This window comes from Podospora pseudoanserina, chromosome 4, assembly GCF_035222485.1.
Source record: "Podospora pseudoanserina strain CBS 124.78 chromosome 4, whole genome shotgun sequence".
NCBI lineage: Eukaryota > Fungi > Ascomycota > Sordariomycetes > Sordariales > Podosporaceae > Podospora > Podospora pseudoanserina.
In genome coordinates, this window is record NC_085923.1 from 560,202 (window position 1) to 582,862 (window position 22,661).

General features: G+C 51.7%; 10 protein-coding genes across 10 annotated transcripts; 5 read left to right on the forward strand and 5 right to left on the reverse strand.

Annotated features, from left to right (window-relative positions):
• The first annotated feature begins 270 nt into the window (after window positions 1-270).
• YSA1_2 (ADP-ribose diphosphatase) lies at window positions 271-1,415 on the forward strand. Its single transcript, XM_062946448.1, has 5 exons — window positions 271-514; window positions 597-631; window positions 685-1,007; window positions 1,066-1,081; window positions 1,132-1,415. The coding sequence occupies exons 1-5, from the start codon at window positions 461-463 to the stop codon at window positions 1,355-1,357; spliced, it is 654 nt and encodes a 217-aa protein (XP_062800048.1). The 5' UTR covers window positions 271-460; the 3' UTR covers window positions 1,358-1,415.
• QC764_401660 (uncharacterized protein) lies at window positions 905-2,229 on the reverse strand (the record flags this gene model as incomplete). The annotated part of the gene is made up of 3 exons (XM_062946449.1): window positions 905-1,872; window positions 1,929-2,147; window positions 2,217-2,229. 3 exons carry the CDS (start codon window positions 2,227-2,229, stop codon window positions 1,442-1,444), a joined length of 663 nt encoding a protein of 220 aa, XP_062800049.1. The 3' UTR covers window positions 905-1,441.
• A 373-nt stretch (window positions 2,230-2,602) lies between these two features.
• QC764_401670 (uncharacterized protein) lies at window positions 2,603-4,348 on the forward strand (the record flags this gene model as incomplete). The annotated part of the gene is made up of 1 exon (XM_062946450.1): window positions 2,603-4,348. The coding sequence occupies one exon, from the start codon at window positions 2,603-2,605 to the stop codon at window positions 4,346-4,348; it is 1,746 nt and encodes a 581-aa protein (XP_062800050.1).
• A 173-nt stretch (window positions 4,349-4,521) lies between these two features.
• On the reverse strand, window positions 4,522-5,174 carry VMA10 (H(+)-transporting V1 sector ATPase subunit G; the record flags this gene model as incomplete). Its single annotated transcript, XM_062946451.1, has 6 exons — window positions 4,522-4,680; window positions 4,735-4,835; window positions 4,898-4,906; window positions 4,978-5,011; window positions 5,069-5,107; window positions 5,172-5,174. 6 exons carry the CDS (start codon window positions 5,172-5,174, stop codon window positions 4,522-4,524), a joined length of 345 nt encoding a protein of 114 aa, XP_062800051.1.
• A 371-nt stretch (window positions 5,175-5,545) lies between these two features.
• On the forward strand, window positions 5,546-6,157 carry QC764_401690 (uncharacterized protein). Its single transcript, XM_062946452.1, has 2 exons — window positions 5,546-5,687; window positions 5,748-6,157. The coding sequence occupies exons 1-2, from the start codon at window positions 5,592-5,594 to the stop codon at window positions 5,934-5,936; spliced, it is 285 nt and encodes a 94-aa protein (XP_062800052.1). The 5' UTR covers window positions 5,546-5,591; the 3' UTR covers window positions 5,937-6,157.
• A 230-nt stretch (window positions 6,158-6,387) lies between these two features.
• On the reverse strand, window positions 6,388-10,644 carry RPB2 (DNA-directed RNA polymerase II subunit RPB2; the record flags this gene model as incomplete). The annotated part of the gene is made up of 2 exons (XM_062946453.1): window positions 6,606-10,644; window positions 6,388-6,550 (listed from the first exon to the last, which is right to left on the reverse strand). The coding sequence occupies exons 1-2, from the start codon at window positions 10,277-10,279 to the stop codon at window positions 6,388-6,390; spliced, it is 3,837 nt and encodes a 1,278-aa protein (XP_062800053.1). The 5' UTR covers window positions 10,280-10,644.
• Window positions 10,645-11,429: 785 nt separating this feature from the next.
• On the forward strand, window positions 11,430-11,897 carry QC764_0061910 (uncharacterized protein; the record flags this gene model as incomplete). Its single annotated transcript, XM_062940522.1, has 2 exons — window positions 11,430-11,473; window positions 11,624-11,897. 2 exons carry the CDS (start codon window positions 11,430-11,432, stop codon window positions 11,895-11,897), a joined length of 318 nt encoding a protein of 105 aa, XP_062800054.1.
• Window positions 11,898-12,136: 239 nt separating this feature from the next.
• Window positions 12,137-13,464, forward strand: QC764_401710 (Endoglucanase 5A; the record flags this gene model as incomplete). Its single annotated transcript, XM_062946454.1, has 2 exons — window positions 12,137-12,480; window positions 12,535-13,464. The coding sequence occupies 2 exons, from the start codon at window positions 12,137-12,139 to the stop codon at window positions 13,097-13,099; spliced, it is 909 nt and encodes a 302-aa protein (XP_062800055.1). The 3' UTR covers window positions 13,100-13,464.
• Window positions 13,465-16,784: 3,320 nt separating this feature from the next.
• QC764_401730 (uncharacterized protein) lies at window positions 16,785-18,902 on the reverse strand (the record flags this gene model as incomplete). Its single annotated transcript, XM_062946455.1, has 1 exon — window positions 16,785-18,902. One exon carries the CDS (start codon window positions 18,900-18,902, stop codon window positions 16,785-16,787), a length of 2,118 nt encoding a protein of 705 aa, XP_062800056.1.
• A 1,277-nt stretch (window positions 18,903-20,179) lies between these two features.
• Window positions 20,180-21,422, reverse strand: QC764_401740 (uncharacterized protein; the record flags this gene model as incomplete). Its single annotated transcript, XM_062946456.1, has 4 exons — window positions 20,180-20,806; window positions 20,890-20,949; window positions 21,094-21,178; window positions 21,340-21,422. The coding sequence occupies 4 exons, from the start codon at window positions 21,420-21,422 to the stop codon at window positions 20,180-20,182; spliced, it is 855 nt and encodes a 284-aa protein (XP_062800057.1).
• Between the last annotated feature and the right edge of the window lie 1,239 nt (window positions 21,423-22,661).

Consider the following 22,661-nt stretch of genomic DNA (forward strand, 5'->3'; position numbering starts at 1 on the left):
CTAACGAAAGGGCATTCGAAACTGAGCCTCTAAAAGTTTGACACTTTTAAACGCCTTCGCTACACTCATACCATCTCACTATTCGAACTTAAGGCATTAAATTTCCTGAAATCTTGCTCTGGAAAGCCACCTGTTAAGCCATGTGGATAAGGTAGTGTTTGAGCGGTGATGATTGGGGTTATCGCTGTGGCTCGATGAACGTTTACTTTTACAACTAAAACTTGCTCACGACGCCTCATGATCTCTAGATACATGTAAACTCTTTCTATCCTTTTGTCAAGGTGACTGCCCCCTTTTATCCCCGAGTCCATCACGGTTAGGGGTGTGGGTAACAGTGTCCGACACAGTGCCTCCATCTCCCGCACAGTCTTCCCCACACGCTTAATCCGACGTCATTGAAGTTCATCTGATGCTCGGCAATTCTCACGTACCACACTTATAAGTGTAGGCCAAAGTCATCATGTCTTCAGGAACCAATCCATCAGCCGCGAGAATTGTTTCCGTGAAACCACTGGTAAGCCTATCCTCATTATCCCATCTGCTGTATCCCATACTACCACCTCCCCTCCTTCTCACATGTCTAACATCTCACTCAGGAAAACAAAGACGCCCGCTGGCTCAACCTAGTCCAGTGAGCTATTCACTCTCCTCACACTCAACTCAAAGTAATAACCCCAAAATTAGAATAGAATACCTCACCCCCGACGGACAAACCCGCCAATGGGAAGCCATCCACCGCACCACCACCCCTAAATCCAGCCCAGGCGGCGTCGACTCTGTCCACATCATCGCCGTCCGCTCTTGCTCATCAGACCCAAGCAGGAAGGAGATTCTCCTAGAGAAACAATTCCGGCCACCAGCGGGCAAGGTCTGCATCGAGTTCCCCGCCGGACTGGTCGATCCCAACGAGAGCATCGAGACGTGTGCGCTGAGAGAGCTGAGAGAGGAGACGGGGTATGTCGGGGAGGTGATGGGCAAGGTTGGGGGGAGTATGGTGATGTTTGGATGTGAGTTTCTCTCTTCTAACTGTTGTTATGTGAAGAAGGATACGCTAACATTGAACAGCACCCGCATCTTCGGCGTAGGTTAATTTCTACAATATGAATAGACAGAATACTAACAAACACCCAGCGCCAAAACAGTCTTCATCCACGCCACCATCGACACGTGCAAACCAGAAAACCAGACCCCCGTCGCCGAACTCGAAGACGGCGAGTTCATCGAGCCATTCTGGGTCCCGCTTGCCAGTCTACACTCCCAAATCAGAAGGCTAGCCGAGGAAGGTTTCGCCATTGACAGCAAAGTTGGGATCTACGCGGAAGGCCTAGAGATGGGACGCTTGCTCAACGGTGCCTAGACGCTCACTAATAAGGACCAAAACTATACCCTACTGAATCCATTTCATTTTACTGCCATTCATAAACCCTCCTATCTGTCTCACCTAATCCAAAACCGGCTCCTCAATCTCATCCACCAACCCATCCCCCAACTCGACCCTCTCCTCAAAACTCCACCCCAAACCCCCCTCCTTGGCAGTCCACTCCCTCTCCTGGATCTTCACATTTCCCTCGTCCTCATCCGCAAAATCAAACACCCTGTAATCGGCATTCATGTACCATCTCCCCGTAACCCCCGCTCGCAAAAACCCCGAATGTGACACGACGATGATCGCCTTTTCTTTTCGTTGTTTCAAATCCCTGAGAACCTCTTGCCCTCTGGCCATAATGGCTTGTTTAGTGTTGAAATACTTTTTCCCAGACGGGGAGGTTTTGTCGGGATAGACTGGATCAACGTGGTCAAAGTTTACCTGGGGGAATTCAGACTTTAGAGAGGGGATGGGGGAGCCTGTGTCGCAGGGTTGGGTTGAGTTTTCTGGGGGGAAGTTAGTCATATTGTTGGGTAATGAAAGAGGAGGGGGCGGGGAATACCTTGCCACCCGGCGTGAGCTTCAAAGGGGATGCCTAAATCGCCAAAGGCTAGGAGGGCTGTCTCGATGGTTCTGCGCATGGGGCTGACGATGATGAGGCCTACTTCGAGCTCGGGGTTGGGGCCGGTGATTTTGGGGACGAGGTTTTGTTTGAGGGAGTTGCATTGGGAGCGGCCTAGGACGGAGAGTTCTGGGTCGGGGATGGTGTAGTCTTGTGTTGCTGGGAGGGGTGTTAGTTGAATATGTTCTGATATGATACATCGTAGTATTAGGAAGATAGAAGGGGCACTTATTGTCAACATTGTGAAGGGCCTGGGCGTGCCGGACTAAGATGATAGTTGGTGGCATGGTGAGTTTACAAATTTAGGTTGCCAAAGTCAAAGTTGGATGGAAACAAGACAAGTTCAAATATGACTTTGTAGAAGTATCGTTCCATGTCTGTGGCGTAAGGTGAGAGGTTGGGCTTCCTGGACCGTGAGTCAGGGGTGAGATGAACACTGTGCTGGCACTTGGCGGTCACCCACGTCAGCACAGTGCGCATCGTTAGAGCGCAAACTGTTTGTGCCAAGCTATCGGTGACGGGACGCGCGATTGACCTTTTCTTTTTGCCGGCACAACACGTTCCAGCACCATCATCAAGCCTTCAAGGTTCTCAGCAAGCAATTGACCGTCATCATGCCCAGCAAACGGAAGCTGGATCTTCCCCCGGCTGAAATCTACAAAGCAGCCAAACTCGCCTCCAATGGCTCCCGACATGCTCACGTAGAAGAAGACGACGATCTCGAAGCTGGTCCAGCTCCCCCACCAGAAGACGACGATGGTGACTACGGTCCATCAGCGCCACCAGAGGATGACGATGGCGACGACGAAGAAGGCCGATTCTTTGGCGGCGGGATAACAGAAACAGAAAAAGAAGTCCTCGACTTTATGGATTCCAATCAACAATCCACCGCGTTCGACGCAGGCCCCGAAACGATCGACGGCTCCTGGCTCAAGAAAACTGCGCTCTCCTTCGAGAAGAAAATCTCGCGTAACGCCGAGCTCCGCGCCAAATTCGAAAACGACCCCAGCAAGTTCATCGACTCGGAAGCCGACCTCGACTCGGCAATCAAGTCCCTCTCCATCCTCTCCGACCACCCATCCCTCTACCCCCTCTTCGCCCAGCTCGGCAGCGCCGCCAGCCTCGTTTCCTTGCTAGCCCACGAAAACACCGACATCGCCATCGATGCAGTAGAGATCCTCTCCGAACTCACAGACCAAGATGTCTCCGCCTCCGAACCCGACTGGTCCTCCCTCGTCAACGCCTGCCTCGAGGCCGATCTGTTAGGTCTCCTAACCTCCAACTTTTCCCGCCTAGACGAAACCAACGAGTCCGACCGCGAGGGGGTATACCACGCCCTCTCCCTCCTCGAAAACCTCTCTAGTTCCCCAACCATATGCGACAAACTCGGCTCTGACAAGCCCCTGGTTCAATACCTCCTGAACCGCATCTCCACCCCCCAAGAGAAGGAAACCTCCCAAAACAAACAATACTCCGCCGAAATCCTGGCCATCCTCGTCTCCTCCTCCCTTACCAACCGGACTTGTCTCGTATCCCTCAACGCGGTGGATATTCTCCTTCAACAGATCGCCCCCTACCGCAAACGCGACCCAGACAAGAGCTCATCATCTTACACCCCCGAATTCATCCGCAACTCATTCGAGTGTCTATCCAGTCTTGTCTCCTCTCCCGAAGGGAAAAAAGCCTTTATCGAAGCAGAAGGGGTGGAGCTCTGTCTCATTATGCTCAAGGACGGGGGCACAAAGATAACCAAACCGTCCTCACTACGACTGCTCGACCACGCATGCGCGTTTTCCCCCGAGATGGCAACCAAGATTGTGACAGAGGGGGGGTTGAAGACTTTGTTTACGATGTTTATGAAGAATAAGACTTCTATAGGGCAGACAACGGAGCATCTAATCGGGATATTTGCCTCGATGCTTCGTTTCCTACCAGCCGAGTCCCCTGAACGAATCAGGACGCTGGCAAAGTTTGTCGAGAAAGAGTATGAGAAATTGGAAAAGACGGTGCAGCTGAGGAGGGAGTACGCTGCCAGGCTGGGGGTGGTGGATGCTGCTATTCAAGAAGAAAATAACACGCTGGATAGGAAAGAGAGGGAGGAAATGGAGGATGAGTTCTTCTCCAGGAGGCTAGATGCGGGGTTGTTTTGCCTGCAGAGTATAGATGTTGTTCTTGCCTGGCTCATCGCGGAGGATGATGGCGCTAGGGACAAAATCAAAGAGTTGTTGGCCGACCGGGATGAGGATCTTGGGGTGTTGAGGAAAACGATACAAGAGCAGATTGAGGGGGTGGATGAAGGGGGCGAGGATGGGAGGGAGACGAAGGAGATGTTGAGTACGTTGGTCAGATTTTTGGTGTGAAGTTGTAATAAGAAATTAAGAAACCACACGGGACAGTGGAAAGAATGTAAAGCGACGGCAAAATGATTATGTGAATCTTAGGTGACTAAACGCCCGCAAAAATAATACACTGCTCCCTCCTTCTATCTTCTGTCAATCCCCTCTCACTTACCCCCTGTATCAAGACCACCCCCTCAAGCAGCAATAGGCTCCGGCCTGGGGTTAAACACAGCCTCGAGCAGATCATTGATGACCTCGTCCTGGTTCTTCTTGCCCGCCTCCCTGATCTTGGCGATCTGATCGTCGGCCTCCTTGTTGGCTTCTTCCTCGGCGGCCTTGTTGCCTTGGGTGTGCTGTACTTTCCATTAGCACCCAGTCCCCCTCTATTTTCTCTCCAGAAGACAAACCTCGGCCTCAAACTTCTTGTACTCCTCCTCCTTCTTGGCGCGGTAGGCTTCAATCTCCTTTTTGGCTTCGTCGCGGGCTTCACGGACGCGCTTGGTGCGGTCTGTTTTTTTGTGAGTGGTTGCTCGATCGGGGTGGTGGTATGGGAAGGGGACGGGAACGTACACTCGCGAGCTAGACAGGACGGACAGAGGGGTGTTAGCTTTGTTTATGGGATAACAGTCGGGCGGTTGGGGGGGGAATACCCTTTTGCACAATCTTGCTGGCGTCTCTCTCAGCCTACCAATATGTCAACTACCACGTTATGGAATACATGTTGGCAAAAGGGCGACAAACGTCGAGAAGGGTCTGGATCCCGGCGGAGTTTTGGGCCGACTGTAGACAGAGCAACCTGTTAGCAACGGTGATGGATGCGACGGGGGGCAATGGCAAGGCAGACCATCTTTAATGTATGGGGTCTGTAGTTATCTCAAGGTTGGTTGGCTGGTTGGTTGGCTGGTTGGTTGGGAAGGACGAAAAAGCGACACTGGCTGGCGTGATTACAGGTCGTGCTGAGTTGATGTCAATGTCTAGATAGGTCGATGGATGGATTCAATGCTTTTGTTTCGATGTTGTCGCTGCTGCGCAACCAACAGCAGCTCCCACACCACAGCTCCCCCCGCAAGGCAGGGATCCAGGGTTCACCCTGCCGCTGACGCTGACGTACGTTTTGCCTGCCGCCAGAACCCAACAAACAGGCGGTCAGAACCGGCAGAATTGATCGCCCTCTCATCATCCCATGTGTCAATCGCAATGCGACTGACAAATCGATTGGAAATAACCTCTCCCAAAACGAATCGTCACAAAAACAAACCAAAAAATGTCAAAAGCCTCCAAACTCACCCTCCTGGGAACCTCCCTCTTCGCGCTGGGCACAGTAGTCTTCGTGCACTACCAGCAAAAGGCCGAGCAACAAGTATGTTCATCCCAAACCTCCAACCTTGATGGCCAGGATAGGTGGTTGACCCGAGAACAGGCCATGCACCAAGGCGTAATCCGCGACATGGAACAACAACGCCTAAAACGCGAGCGACAAGCCGACTTCGACATGCAGCGCGCCCTCGAGGCCGAGTACAAAAAGGACCAAAGCGTCAGGGACACAACCGCCGAGATGGACCCAGCACTGTCAAAAAGAGGGGGGTTGAACGTGCCGGTAGCCAGGTAGCATTGGTAGTGGTCAAGGGAAGAAAAAAAACACAGAGAGATAGATACCCACGATGGCTTCATGTATAAAATATGTATCATTACACTTCTCACACATCATCTTACGTACCATATTGTTGGTGCTTATATCTACAAGCAAACAAACAAACGCAAAAGACGAAAAGATAATCTCCCCCGCTTCCAGTCTCGCTGTTGCCTCTCAACGCAGAAACGTTGCCGGCTCCTAAACCAAAGCCCACTTCAGAATAATGCCCATCCCTACCTGGCAGGCTACCTTTTAATGACAAAACCTCTTGCAAAAACGCCAAAAACGTTCCCTTGCCCAAAACGGATGCATGTGAATTTTATTTGTTTTGTTGCTCCCCTCTTGACGGCTAGCTTGATTGCTGGGTATGGTTGCTTGCCGCCATTCTCAACGAGACACCTTTGCGGTGCCCAACCCTTCAGCGCGATTAGCGGACCGAGATACCCGACCTGCTGGTAAACATGCGCGAGGCAATGCCCATCGACATGAGCTCCTGGAAAAGCAGCTTGGCCGCGTACGGCATGTGTACCTGCGCAATCTTGGTCTTGTTCTTGCAAGGCCGGCATTCGAAGGATTGCTTGGTGAGGTTCCTGGAAAAATCATCGTTAGCATCTTGTTGATGAAAAATAAAAAGGGGGGACCTACGCGATAGGCGTCATCAACCCGCAAATTTCGCAAATGTGCACGCGGTACGCATCAGACACCTCAAACAGACGCTCCTTCAAGAACGATGCGGCGCCGTGGGCAATCATACAATCACGTTCCATTTCTCCGAAACGGAGACCGCCGTCTCTGGCACGACCCTCAACTGGCTGACGGGTCATGATCTGGACCGGCCCACGAGCACGCGCGTGGATCTTGTCGTCCACCATGTGTCTGAGACGCTGGTAGTAGGTGGGACCAAAGAAGCACTGGGCCCGGAGTTTGCGTCCAGTGTGGCCGTGGTACAGGATCTCGAAGCCACGAGACTGGTACCCCTGCTCGCGGAGCAGGTCAGAGACCGAGTCGACCGTCACGTCCGTAAAGGGGGTGGCGTCGCCTTCCAGGCCCTTAAGTGTGGCCACCTTGGAAAGCAGACACTCGACCAAATGGGCAATGGTCATACGGGACGGAATGGCGTGGGGGTTGATGATGATGTCTGGCGTGATGCCTTCGGCCGTAAAGGGCATGTCCTCCATCCGATAGGTGAGTCCAATGGTACCTTTTTGCCCGTGGCGAGACGCAAACTTGTCGCCAATCTGAGGAATCTTGGTTGTCCGCACCCTGACCTTGACGTAGCGCATGCCGTCTTGGTTGGTCGTGAGCACGACCGAGTCCACAATACCACTCTCGGTGCTGCGAAGAGGCGTCGACGCATCACGCTTGACATGCTGCTGCTGCCGCTGCCCAAGTTCGGCATTGTCAGGGTTGATGGGCGACGTCTTTCCGATGATGATGTCTTCGCCCGACACACGGATGCCAGGAGCAATAATTCCGTCAGCATCCAGTTTGTCGTACGTCCCGTGTTTCAACCTCAACGTGTCACCGCGGGTTGGCTTCTCAAACATCTCCACAATATTGATACCCACCCGCTTCTCGCAGTCCGTGTAAGAACGGAAGAACAGACTGCGGAAGATGCCGCGATCAATGCTGCTCTGGTTCATGACGACGGAATCTTCCTGGTTGTAGCCAGAATAACAGAGGATGGCCACAATGGCGTTCTGACCGGCAGGCAACTCTCGGAACTTGAGGAACTCCATGGACCGCGTGGTAGCCAACGGCTTTTGTGGGTAATACAGAATATTGGCCATGGTGTCCATGCGGCGGGAATAGTTGGTAAGGAAGAAGCCCATGGCCTGCTTACCCATGGCAGACTGATATGTGTTACGGGGCGACTGGTTGTGGTCGGGGAACGGAATGATACTGGCGCAGATACCGAGAAGCATGGCGGGGTGGATTTCGCAATGCGTGTACATGTGTGTCGTCTTGTTGACCTTGGTGCGGATCCTGTTGTTGCCTTGGCCAGAGGTGGTTTCGATATGGAATCCTAGCTTGGTCATGCGGAAATCATCCAGATCCTGAGGGGTCATGCAGATCATAGTGGTTTCTTCCTCCTCGGCGTCCAGGTATTCAATGGCCCCCGATTTAAGGAGACCTTGCCAACCCCAGTAGTCCGGGTGATACTTGCCAAGTTCCTTGTCCCTTTGGAGCCTGGCAATGTGGTCCTTGTTGAGAATAAGTTGCCCCTTTTCTACGCCGTGGTTGCCCTTCTCCTCTTGCTCAACAGTGAAGAGCGGTCTCATGACACGGCCGGCATCAGAGAAGATCTTGAACTCGCGCTCGCGAATGTCCCGAACAAGGGACACTTCGAAACTGATTACGTTCTTCCGCCTCAGATCTTGTACCAACGTGACGAGCTGCTTGGGGTCGTTGTGCACACCCACCCATGTGCCGTTCACAAACACCTTGGTCGCGTTGGGCGCGCGAAGCGGCTCGTACTCCTCCAAGACATCCATGCCGCGGGCCGTCATGAAGTCGACGATTGGGTCAGCCGGAGTACCCACACTCACGTAGCACATCAGAGACAAGTTCTTGACCAGACCGCAAGCCTGTCCCTCAGGCGTCTCGGCTGGGCAGACCAAACCCCAATGGGTGTTGTGAAGCTGTCTGGGTTTGGCAAGCTTGCCGTCACGCCCGATGGGCGTATTGGTACGTCTCAAATGGGACAGCGTGGAGGCAAAGGTATAACGGTTCAACACCTGTGACACACCAGCCGTGGAGCTCATGGCCTTCTTCTGATCACCCCAGTTCCCGGTGGCCAACGAGTACTTGAGAGCGTTTGTCAATGTGTTGGCCTTGATGCCGAGAGCCAGAGTGAAATGCTTGTTGGTGTCGAGGCAGCGCTTCATGTACCCCATGAGATCCTGTGTCATGCGACGAACAACGCCACGGAAGAGCTTGGCCAAAAGCGGACCAGCCAAATCCAACCTCTTCTTCCCAAAGTGATCACGGTCGTCAGTATCCCTGCGACCGAGCGCGCATTGAAGAAGCTTGTTGACCATGTAGCCCAAGAAGAAGGCTTTCCTCGTTTCACAACCTTCTGTCTGTGAGATGTGGGGCAACATCTCCTTCTGAAGAAGATCCTTCGCGGCCCTGATGCGGTTCATGCGGTTCTGACCCATATTCCCGTTGCCACGCTTGCCGATAAAGTCCAGAGCAATTTCTCGGTCCTGGATGCAGAAAGCCTCCTCGATGCAAGGCCGCAAAGCCTCCAGCATCTGTGTGTCCTTGCGATCGTAGCAAATGTGGTTCAGGATATCCTCGTCGGACACAATGCCAAGAGCACGGAAGACGATGGCGAGGGAGACATCCTCACGGACGTAGGGCAGAGTAACGCTCACGGTATTGGCCAATCTGCCCTTCTCGTTGGATGCCTTGGTGTGCAACTTCATTTGCAGCGACGAAATCAGACGAGAGCCCTTTTCAAGAGCACTCCTGATCTCAGCCTGGTACGAGACACTGCCTCCTGGTGGCTTCTTGAAGACTTGGACAATGTTGGCCGCCGATCGCTCCTGGGCGATCAAGACCTTCTCGGAACCGTTGATGATAAAGTAACCACCCTGGTCGTAAGGGCACTCGTTGAGCACAAAGAGCGACTCGTCGTCCTCGCCGTACAAGTGGCAGATTTGCGACTTGACCATGACGGGAAGCTTGCCGAGGAAAATGAGATCGCCCCTATCATTCTCCCCCTTGGAGCCCTCTCCAGGCATGTCGCTCTCTTCCTCCTCCCATCGAATCGTCATCGGGTGCTCGCCCGTCTCCCGCATAAGCTCGTGCTGCTCATCATCCAGCTCGTTTAGTGGAACGGGCTCGTTGATGGCAACACGGGCGCGCTTGGAAACCTTGCAGTACATGGGTGCAGAGTATGTGAGGTTACGGTCGCGGCACTCGTAGGGCAAGAGACTGGTTGTCTCGCCTGAAATTTCGGTGAGGGTGGGCTTCGAGATCATGACGTTGCCGAAATGAATGTCGTATCTCCGCAGGGCGATATCTCTGCCCTGGTCGTCACCGGGATTGGGATGGTCGAGTGTGAGATCGGCATATTCGTCGACGAGAGACTGGATGGTACTGCTGGTGAATTCATCAAAAGAATCAATCTGTTGCGACACCAGACCCTTCATATCAAAGTAGGCCGAGATGACATCCCAGCAATCCTCCGGTGTGATGGCGGCCTCGTCCTGATCGACGCCCAACTCGTCGCCATTTTCGTAGTTGTTGTCATCGTCGAACTCGTCGCCGTAGCCGCCATACGACTGACTCTGGGTCGCGTAATCAGCCATGGTTTGATGATTGTGGTCGGGTTAGAATTGGTGGGAGAGATGCCCAGCAGCCAGCTACCGAGTGGTGGGCAAAAAAGAGAAGATGAGCGACGGATTAGAAATCGCCACAAAGAAGCGGCGCGCGCATCAACTTGGGAGGAGCGCAAGGCCCTCAGCGCATCAAAAACAAGATATTCGCAAGTCGATAGTTATTCTCCTGGATGCGGAAAAGAGTGGGTGTGTGTGTGATGGCGAAAAGAATGGAAAAGTCGCGATTCGTGAGTCGCTGGGCTTTGGAGGCGGCGACTGGTGATGGTTTGTTGCTGGACGTCGTCGCCTTCCCCAGTGGAATTTCTGCTGGCTGGAGAGGCTGAAGGTGCGGCAGGCACACCGCTAATCCCGGTTGGGTCAAAGCGCCGGGACCACCTCGACAGCTCTTTGTGCCGCACGTGATCACGCATCAAATTCACTTCATCCTTGGCCCCACCAAAAACCGCGAATTTTCACGCGTCTTATCTTAACTTGTCGCCTTGGCCCCTGCTCCCTCAAATGCAGTCAGAAGCCGAGAAACCCATCATTGACGTGTCGGTCCACGAACACAATCTACCATGTTGCCATATCGAGGCACAAAGCCTCAATGTGTGTCCAGTCAATATCGAACTGCATGAGAATAAAACATCATCCAGTCTCTTCCTCGAATTTCTATCTGTCACTGAGTGAGAGCTTCCCTCCTCGGTCAATCAACTGATTCGTTTTCAAGCTTTTTTTCCAGTGAGCAACCAGAGCCACTTTCTTCTTTCTGAGGCTCTTTTACATTGACCTCGGTGCATCTGTCATTACATGGGCTCCACTCACCTTGGGGGTCGGTGTTGATCAGAACTACTGTCTGTGTCATTGTTGCACGTTTGACTTCTCATGATTTGGTGTCTCTCGGGTCAAGCATGTTGGGCCATCATCCTTTGTCAGTTCATTTCCCTCAAAACCATCACATTTATCAATTCTGTCACTCTGGTCTCTACCGGGCAAACCCTCCTCATTCCGTTACAGAGAGCCAGTCAACTGAGTCGAGTATCACCGTCGAAACAAACAACTCTGTGGTGCTCGGTGGTACTCGGTGCTACATTGCCGCCTCTATTTGACCGAGGACGGAATCAACCGGCCATCCAGCTCAATGAGACTATTTGTGCACTTTTACAACTTTGCCAGCGGCTTCCCGTGGACAAGAAGATTATCTCTGGACATACCTTATGCAGTGTCTTAACAACAATATTATACCCTCCAACAGCTTGGCACACCAATTTTCGCCCGTAATGCCAATGCCTTTCATATGCAATCAAGCATTACATCATGGCTAAAACCAAGCAGCATAGTTCTTGTCGTCGAAAACAAGTCGTTGCGCGGCCTACGTCCCGTGGGGGAAATCGTTCCCGGCATTCCGACTGCGTGGAGCAGCGACCCGCAGCGTTACATTACCCATCGTCCGCTATCCCCTTCCGGGCTTGCTCACGGCCCAGGTTCCGGGAATGCGGAGCGCCACCGTTTCAGTCAAACTGGGAGGCGGCTCGGCACTGACTTGGCCCTGAAACCTCGACCCGAGATTTTCGGTGGGGTGACTACCCCATGGAGCCCTGCTCCGTGATGTTTACTCGGTGACACAGGCTCGCCTGTTCCCGTCGATCGGATGGCTCGTCCAATCTGCCGTTGAGAGACCTTGCTCGTGGCGTGGGTTACGCTTGGTCCTGAGTTCTATGAGCTAAGACCGGGGGGGAAAGGAGGTGAGCAAGTATATCAAGATGGTCCTGCCCGGTGTTTTGGCCGTTTCCCTTTCGTCATCACCGCCCCCATTCTCCTGCTATCCTCTTTTGACCCGTAGTCAAGATGCGTTCCTCAGCTGTTCTTCAGACTTCTCTCCTTGCTGTCCTGCCTCTTGCCGTTCAGGCTCAGGGCGCCTCTGGGTCTGGCAAGTCTACCAGATACTGGGACTGCTGCAAGCCATCATGTGCCTGGCCAGGTAAGGCGGCGGTCAACAGACCCGTCTTTGCCTGTGACGCCAACTTTCAGCGCATTTCCGATTCTGGTGTTGCCTCTGGCTGCAATGGTGGCTCTGCCTACTCGTGCGCTGACCACAGTGCCTGGGCCATCAACGACAACCTCTCCTATGGCTTCGCTGCCACTGCTCTGAGCGGGGGATCCGAAGCTTCTTGGTGCTGTGCCTGTTACGAGTAAGCATCTCCCCCTCTCCCGCCGTATAACCCCTCACCACTAACATCTCCCAGACTCACCTTCACCGACGGCCCCGTCGCCGGCAAGAAAATGGTCGTCCAGTCCACCTCCACCGGCGGCGACCTCGGAAGCAACCACTTCGACCTCAACATCCCCGGCGGCGGTGTCGGCCTTTTCGACGGCTGCAAGCCCCAATTCGGCGGCCTCCCCGGCGCCACCTACGGCGGTATCTCCGACCGCAGCCAGTGCGCCTCGTTCCCCGACGCCCTCAAGCCCGGGTGCAACTGGAGGTTTGACTGGTTCAAGAACGCGGATAACCCGTCGTTTACCTTCAGACAAGTCCAGTGCCCGTCTGAGTTGACGGCGAGGAGCGGGTGCAAGCGGGATGACGATTCCCGGTTCCCGGTATTTTCTCCCCCGGGAGGCGGCAGCCAGCCCCAGCCTCAGCCGACTAGCAGTGCGGCGCAGAACCCGAACCCGACTCCTAGCGCGGCGCCGGGTGGGTGCAGGGCTGCGAAGTATGCGCAGTGTGGTGGGCAGGGGTTTACGGGGTGCACTGCTTGTGAGGCGGGGAGCACTTGCACTGCTAGCAATCAGTGGTATTCCCAGTGCCTATAAGCGGTAGAGGCCTGGGGCCGAGCTTCGTTACTTGGTTGGATGAGGTGGGCAGAGACTTGATGAATCATTCTTGTCTTTGTGGAAGGGTTTGGTTGGGGTTGAAAAATTCTTTTCTTGGTATATATGATATCTTACTTTAGCAATTTCGGCCTACGCTGCGTCGGTTTCCTTTTTATTTTTTTTATTCTTTTCTCTTTCAAACAAAACAGTTCATCATTACCTTAGGCATTATCCATACCCGTACATTGGAAGGCTTATTCTATACAATGTAAACTATCACACAGTGGACGCCATGCATTGTTCACAAAGCAGTGCGTGTTTATAGTGTAAATAATGTAAATGAAGAATAAGAAGAAAACCCACAGGAAAGAGTGTTCGTTTTAAGTGTTACACGTTCCTGTTAGCTCTTTATCTTCCATCCAAGCGCCCTCGGGAAATGACTACCGTCTCCGTATTTTCCGCTGGCCCCGAACGTCTCCATCGGGAATCTTGATGTCTCTCCTGTTGGCACACACATCAGCCTTTCTTCATTTGTTGGGGCCGACCTCCCATTACACCAGTCCCTGAGTAGCTCATCCTCTTGTTTACCGATCCTTGTCTCTGCCAAACGGATTATGTATATCATCCAGCTCCCAAAATCTCCTAGCAGCTCCTTATGAATGTCTCCTGCACGAAAATCCAGTAGAACAAGGTCATCATCCTCCAAACCCATAATGTTTATACCTTGCAGCTCCTGATGATTCCCCCATCTCAGTCTTTCGGTGAAAAAAAAAAAAAAGAATGAACACTCTCAAGGCGGGTAAAAATGCTATTGCTATCAGCACTGCCGATTGTCTCGTTTGAAACCCCAATTCTGAACTTCTTAGCTTGTATGATGTCTTTGTTGCGCACCCACATTGACCTCAAAACGCGCACCGGAATTCTGTATTTGAACTCGTTTAGCAATGATGGGTTGATCGCAACAAACGGTGAGGTAATTGGACTCCCAGGATTGCTTACTGAGCTGGCTACAAGCCAGCGCCTATACGCTGCATGTAGGCTTCTTGACGTAAATGGCCTATCGAGAAAGTGTTCGTCCAGTATTCTTATCGGCTCAACTGTAGATAATCCACAGCTCAAGGCATCTTGATACTATGCCCTTGTTATTTTGGCCCCAAGGAAAAATCCATTTACATATTGGTTCAAGGTCAGCCTGCAGCCACGCCTGGGTTTCTTGGTATAGATGCCGAGAGTCCATGAGAGTTGCTCAACGTGATTTGCCACTGAACCTTGCCCATTGTGGATTGTTCCATATGTGCGGCACAAATCCCAAGTCTTTGGGACGCTATGGCCGTTATCTGTCGTGTGGACGCTCTGGAAGGTGTGAGCATCCTGGGAAGCAAACAGAACTCCATGACAGCTGCCTGCTAATGTGTGGGTGGTAGAATAAGCATCAGCGAGATCCTCCTCAACACAAGAACCTGTGGCCATTTACTGGTCTCGCTAAAGGCGGGGAGATATAGCTTGTCCTGGCCTGGAAGCACCAGATCATCTAGTCAATGTTGATTGGATAAGAAGAGACTATTTGTTCGGGTGCTGTACTCGAAAACAAAAATACCTCAGACTCCAGTGGGTTTGTGTGCTGCTCAAGATTTCGACCAGTTTTGGGCGTGTTTGCAAGGTAAACAAGCGCATCACGGCTTCATGGAGACCTCCGGTACGTCTGTCAATGGCAAAGTCGGTATACGACCGCAAGCAGACATCCTGCTTAGTTCTCGAAACTCCCTTTTTGTCCTCAAGGTAATCCCGGTAAGTAAGTAGCTCATTAGATGGGAGCAATACCGTGGCGATCCGAGAAAAGTTCAAGTACCCATACTGTTTCATTCTGTCCGGCTGCAACTGCGGTATCATCTGTGCCAATGTGCTTGATCGGTTCTGATCCATATGATGTTCATGGAAATGCTTGGGCTCCAGTGCAATGCTCAACTGGTCCCACGCTTTCCTATCCGGAACCCAAGATGGAAGCGAAGAATGTGGGAGGAGAGGCACAAATTCAAGGAGGCTGTAGCGCTTTGCGTTAACCATCAACTCGGCGAAGAGTCCCACGTAAACGTGATGGCATGATAGTGAGTAATCCGCCTACAAGTGGACATCCCGAAGGATACCAGTAATGCCAAAGACGCGATCGCGGGGATCCGCACATTGAGCATGGCGAGTAAGTTATAGCAGCCCACTTAGATCCAGGTTCGCTGTCGAAATACCTCCACCCGCCACATGTTTCATCCAGGGGGCTCCTGTGTACTCGAATGAAACCACCCAGTTAGCACCCTCAGTTTTGCCACGGCGAGTAAATTGCAGCAGCTCATCTAGAGCCACATGTTTCATCCAGGGGGCTTCGGTTTGCTTGAATGAATCTACCCAGTTAGGACGATCTTGTCCCGATGCCTGGTCAGCTCAAAAGTCAATATTTTCCACCCTCATCAGCACACAAGATGCAAGAGCAATTTCCTGAACAACCCAGAGTCGAGTGAAAAATCGTCTGCAAAGTATGGATACGGTCTCGTGGCCGAAAACAAGAAGACCATTCAAATCTTGTTTCAACCGAAGCTCGTCGATTGATTCCAAGGTTCTTCGCTTAGCATGTTGACCGGGAGGGAGGAGCCATGCAATATCTGGACCGAGACACACCACGACTTGGATACATTGGCGGTAGGTTGCCCCCATTCTGCAAACTTGTGGACCTCGTTCAACGGCATCTTCCTGGTTGATACAGATGGCGTCAATCCACATCAGTCGAATCCCTCACCCGGGACGAAGAAACCGCAGCATCTCCCAACAATTGCGAGTCTGAAAGCTGACATCCCCATATGGCCCCACGAACACGGGATACTTCTTGGTGTTGTCGTCCTCTTCCCCGCCCCAGGTGTAGGATGCCGTTTCGTATTCAGGACAGTTGTCGATTGAGTGTGTTTCAAGATCAAGATGGACTGCTGGTCATGACCTGGACTGGTGATACAGGCCAGGCGAAACTCCCCATAACAGAGCTTGCCAGGATAGATCGAAGAGTTCGTCGAAGTGTCGAGGCCATTGCCGTCATTGTTGGTCTCATCTTCGCGCGTATATCTGCCTCTAGAACTTTCTCCAATCCAAGGGACAGAAGGAGGCCACCACAGGTCCATTCTCCCTTTTGGTTCATCGGGTGGAGGGGCCGGAAACGGGCTGTGATTTTTTTGCTCGCCCAGTAGCCTTTCCAGGTCTGGAGCATAATCGCAAGAGCGACATGATGGAAGCAGGTGACGCCATCCAGATTGATATCTGGCGTTAGGTACTCGGGTTCATGCCAGCGCGTCATTTTGTCGAGGTAGACAATTCTTTGAGAATGGTTCCGGCTTTGTGCAGTTCAAGGTTCTGCCCGAGCCCGACATTGATGGATGTTCAGAAAAATTGCCCAACATCACAAGCTTTATCTCATTGATGCCCTCACAGTCGCCAAATGTGCCTCTGGCTCGGTGCATCACGTGTCCGAAATGTCAAGATTTTTACCGTGCACTGGGTAGTCTCCTTATAGAATATTTCAAACAACTTCGGATTGCTGATGAAAGCTAGAGTACCTAACCGTGCAGCCTAATCATAGAAAATAACAACAATGTGGACAAATTATTAGTACCTCTACCCCCCTAGCATTACCCGAGCAACAGTGGTAAACTCAGACCCCCTTAAACACAAATACGTCCAGCTCCTCAACCTTACTGCAGAGTTCCACAACCAAAGGCTTTTCTCTCACAGACAAGAGCACGTTAACAGGTCCCGCCTTTTTGTCCTGGATCGGCTTTTCTCTCGCAGACAACAGCACCTTCACAGGTTCCACCTTGTCATCTTTTGCCTTTTCCACACCAACAGACCTGCCCCCTAATCTCTTCGCAACATCCTCATACGCCCCAGGAGGAGGGAGGCTGACCCTGATTCCTTTTTTCGGATACACCCTTACAGGAACAGGTATAGCAATACATCTCACAGGCAACAACCCGCCTGATGCCCGCAGACAGATATCAACCCACAATCCCAACCCATCTCGAAAGAAACCCTTCAAACTCTCCCGATCATCCTGCCCAAGACGATAAAGAACGGGGTTCCAGGCCTGGGTCACCACCGCGGCAGGGTATCCCTCCGAACCCTGACGGGTGCCCCAAACCGGCGGCACTTGCCGCCCTTCGGCCTCCAGCTGTGGGGTGTAAAGCACGCCTGGGTTTTTGTCGAACCACGATCGGATGGACTCCAGGTTGGAGGTTCGCTGCTTCCAGATTAGGAGGTAAATTTTCACAACCCAGTCCGTGAGCGCCCCTTTAACAACCAAGTAGGAGTGTTCCCGGATGATGAAGGCTTTCAGGATAGCTACGAGGCATGTCAGGCTGGGGTTGCCCGGGTGGTCTATTCCAAAATGAGCGGCGAAGAGTTTCCACCGTGAGGATGGGTGTTCGTCGGATTTGAGTAGCGGTTTTCGAACCCGGAGCAGAGGCAGCGATTTGCAAGTTTTGCTACCGAAAAGGCTCGAGCACGCGCAGGCGGCCAAGACCGAAGGGAGTGGAAGGACTGTTGTACTGAGCGGAAGGCTTATCCCATCTTGGCAGGTGATCTTGATCTCCTTGACCAACTGTGTTGCTTTGGTATTTTTCGTCCATTTGGCCGTGTCTGTGTGGTAGGCTTCATAGAGACGATTGAGCGCCCATTCTGGCTTATGCTTGGTTATGAATAGAAACTCTTCACTTAGGAGAGGTTCCTTGTGTTGGCGATCGAAGATTCGTAGTTTGTAGCTGACACCCACTACTTGAAGGAGAAAATTCTTCCAGGTGGCTGTGGTGGCAGGATTGTTGATCAAAGGGGGCGGGCTTTTGGTGTATATATCGTGGATGAACGAGGTGGTTGCCGCGATAGCTTTGTATCCAGCTTTACCACTAAGACTTGATAGCCCGCCTTCCTCAGACCAACCAGACAATGCCGAAAAATAAAGAGCGTCCCGTTTTGGCACTTTGGGGTTTCCACGCTGGTCAAACATCACAAGATGGAAATCCTCTGGTGATGAGATATGTCCCTTTTGATAACCCCAAAACAGGAAACGAAGGTGGTTGTTGGAAGCATTGATATCCGAGTCGGTGGAATCTCCTATCTTCCACGCATTATGTTTGAGTAGGATAATCTTCTGAACAAATTCCCATTCTGCGGTCACAGCACCTAGCGATGCATAGAGCGCACGATTATCGGGGTCACAAGACAAGTCTGTATCTAGGACCGCAAGTGGGAGGTCATCGGGAACAACAGGGCCGTCAGTGTCAGGCATATAAATGCTGCCTCCTTGCCTCTTCCATGAAGCAACCGCTCTGTTCAACCCACCAGGAACGAGAGAGAGTAATCCAAGGGTCTTGAGATCGATGCTGTGTCCGTCTCCAAAGGCACCCGACGCCCAAGCTCTGATGCGAGACCGCCGGTCTTTATCTTGGTTGCCGAGAAACTTCTGCCAATCCCGGCTTTTCATCAACGATCGCACCCGAGCGATCATATCATCTGCACTAACTATGTGAAGTCCATAATCCAACAAGATCTCTTGGTCTTGACTTTGGTACTGTGACGAAAGCGGGCCAGATGTATCATCAGAGTCTGGAAATAAGGGGTTTCCGTGGGAATCCAGCTGGTCTTTGGAGTACGTGCACAGCTGAGAAATAGATCGATAGCGCCCTGCTTGGTCGACCAGCAAAGGGTCCGATGATAGACATGTTCGAATAAGCGAAGCCAGCTTCTCTGGCCACAGCCGATGAGGTATATAGCGCATCCAAGTAAACTTGAGTGATGGCAGTGTGGATATTGCGTGTAGGCAAAGCAGAATGCTGTGTGCCACCAACTCGAGTTGTGTGCTGTCGAGTGTTTCCCAGTTATCGAAATGGAGTAAAAACTGTATGACAGAGACAGATCGTCAGCCGGCTGTTCAAACTTCTTCCAGACGGATAACCCGTACATTATACTTCCTTGGCCTTTTAGACATGAAGCAAAACACATCTTGATCCTCGATCAGAGGGTTGCCGAGCTGATCAACAGGGAAAGCGGCCATGACGCGCTCTTTGCCTGCCTCTTTTTCTTCCCCCCCAACAACAAGAAAGCGACTAGGGCGCGTCAAGCTCGAGACATCTGATACGTAATTGACGGTCTCAAGGATGACCAGATCAACACGCGAGATTATCTTTGCATCTCGTCTCCACTGTTGTTTTCCAGAATCATCCCAGATGATCACGTCGTAGGACCGAATATTTCGCAGAAAGAGCAACCCTTTTGGATCCAAGGCCCGAAGCACTTCATCCAGGCAGTCCCGTTCGGCCCCTGCTATGCTCTGGACCCTGGAAAATGGCTGGACAATGGATTGGGTGTCATCGGCATTCGACTCGACATGAAGCCTATTCTTGTGCAAATGGAGGGATATATGCGGTTCCTTGTCTGCTTCCAGCGCGATGGAGTAGGATTTCTCGTCAAACTGGCGAAACAATGTGGCTATTCCGTCCCCGTCAAACACAACTTGTGCCATCTTGCTGATTTGAGATACGAGATTTCTTTCTCGATTAACCAAGAGACTGGAACAATGGTGAGAATTTGTTGAGTCGATAGAGTCGGTGTTGATTCTAGAGTGGAAGCATGCGAGGCAAGGAGTTGTCAACCTGTCATAAACGGCTGTGTCTGTTGCTCAAGCCGGCGCGTGGCAGGCTGCGGCTATTGGCTTGGATATCCATGCTGGCAATCGCCAAGTAGAAGCCTGTCTTTTTTTGGCGTTCAGCTCATGGACTTAATGCACTTCGCTTGATGGCCACGTTAAAGCTTCTCTTGGCAGAACATCTTCGATAATCACCCTGTAAGCGCCCAAACCCTGACCAAACGTTTCATGAGACGCTTCATGGGACCAAACTGTACAGGTTCCCAAACAAAGCTCATTGAGGTCCAGGATTGTCCAGGATTTCGAGAGAAAGTATATACGTCAATGACCGCCGGGACATATCTATTATCTCTTTCCTTCGGTCTCAGCTTCGATTCCCACTCGCTCTTGGCTCTAGATGTTGTTTAATCTTACTTCTCCGTAACTATCTTACCAGTCGCAAGCAAACGCTGACCCTCTGGAAGCGGGAGCTGCGCTGTTGCGGAAAGCTGCCACCTGATAAACGGCTCCCCTCTCCTGATCATCTCCGACCGCATTTGCGATTCCTTTCGCGTCACGCTCCCCACAAAGTCGATCAGCGGGAACCCCGGTTGGCCCGGCGAGTCGATAAACTCAGGAGCCTGCTTATAGAACGTAGTTTCCTTCTCGGTCTTTTTCCGAGAACTGACCCACACCATAAGAACACGTCGATATTCGGACACAGGTACCCCCTCCTCAAGCTGCACATCGGGATGTTGCTCCCACTCTTCTTGATCCAGTACTTGGGCAACATCTAGATTTTCCAGCTCGTTTTCCTCGCGGTAGGAAATGCCACTCGTGATAATTTCATACACGGCGAAAACGGCGAGCTTGACGTCGTTGCGGTCTTCGTCGTAGCCAAAGGTGTTGAGGTGGTCATTGTCACCTTCCCAGGTAAGCTTGGTGCCCATGTTGAAGTCAAAGATTTGGAGGTCGTCTGTTTCTGGATCGATGAGGAGGTTCCACGTGGTGATGTCGCGGTGGACGATACTGAGTTTGAGATTGAGATGATCGATGGTCTGAAAATGTCAGTGACAGTAATGGAGAATGAAGTTGGCGGATATACTGTCATGAGTTGCTTCAGATGCTTCAGCTTAAAGATCCGATTGAAGTTGTCCAGAACGGTTTCCCCGGGAACAAAAGGAGTGGTAAATCCCGCGACGTTTTCGGGCCCATCAGGTGTTACTGATTCCACGACTATGCGGTCGATGGGTACGATATTTGGGTGCGGCGGAATTCTCAGAGCGCAGTTCATTTCGTGCCAGAACATGGGAATGTTGCCTTCGTTGATGTAGTACTTGAAGACCACATGTTTCGTGTCGCCCGGTGAGGATTCGTACGTGACGTGGTCGGTCTGAACTCCAAGTGGTTCAATTTCAGTGAGTCCTGAGCTCCGAACCTTTGGAAGGTGTAATGGGAGGTCGTTTGGTGAAGTGTAGAAGGGGATGATGGTGTTGTCGTCGTCAGCTGCCGTCGAGGAAGACAGCAGTTCGAAGTCGTCCGAGACCTTGATTTTGATAACATTTGCTGGTAGGTCATTGATGAGCTCTACCAGGGCCTCAAAGATGAATTCTTCATCCTTCTTCCCAGAAGTGCAGACGGTAATGGTGCGTCATTAGTCCCAGTCAATGACATTGTGACAGTGGCCATTGACTGGATTCCAACTGTCAAGACTTGACTTGAAACGTGACTCGAGGAGATACTAGTCAAAGCAACCCATTGTAACATAAAGAACAAATAGAAGTACCACTCGTGAATGATGCACTAGGCACCTTACCTACCTAGGGAGGAATTCAGTCTGCATTTCACCACAAAACCGACCTTGGATGCCTAGGTAGAGTGAGCCATTCGCATTCTGCAGGACACTTACTTTACCCTTGTAATGATACAGTGCAAATTCTGTGACCGAAACTGAGAGCGGGTGGTTTAGTTGACAGCTGATATCACATCAGGCATGATATGCCCAAACGAGGAGACAAGTTATCCATAACAGCTATCGACCAACCAATGTTACCCGGCACTTCTGGATAATGATCTCCATTCAGGGGCGATTGCAATACTGTCAGCACGGCCAACTTCCGTTTCTTCCGCCCATTCCGATAGTATTGAAGATGGTTGGAAACGTCCAAACGCTGATGGATCCGCACAAGATCGTAAAAAGCAAGGCACGGCGACAATCCCCTAATGAGATCCAGCAAGTATTGGATGGATGCCGTGCGGAGCCGGAGTTATGGTGTTGGTACGGATTTATGATCAGCGACCCTGGCTAGCGAGGCAGTCAGGCTAACGGTTAGTAGGTAGGCATGAGAGGCACAGTCCTGTGAGGTTCGTGTGTAACAGCTGTTGGTGGTGGCCACTGGCCAGGGAGCTGGGTAATGCTCTAACGAGAAACGGGACCATGTTGCGAGTGAGGACTCGCTAATGATTACTCTAAACTGGCCTATCCAACGAAACAGGATCATGTTAAAGACTGGGAAAGAAGAAACATGAATGGTGATGTAAGCTAAGCACAAGTGTAATAAGTCTTTTAGCAAATTCTCACCACAAGACAATAACAACGATGGATTGACTGTATTTATGAAACAATCAGTCAATGCCTGCGTAGGTAGATAGGCATATTAAAATCAAGTTCTGTGCATTTTCAAGCCCCACCCTTTGTGTCTGGTTGGGGATATTTTCGCTGGGTGAATGTCTCCACTTCACCTCTATGGGTGGTTCCCAGGGGCTCCGAAGACTTTGGTAGAAGGAATAGGCTAGTTGTTGATCATCGCTACCTTTGGTAGTCAGAAGGGCAGCTGGACTTGCACAAGGACAGCCCCCAGCTGAGCAGCCTCTTACAATGCCTACCTATAGTAGGAACTTCTTCTACGCCGA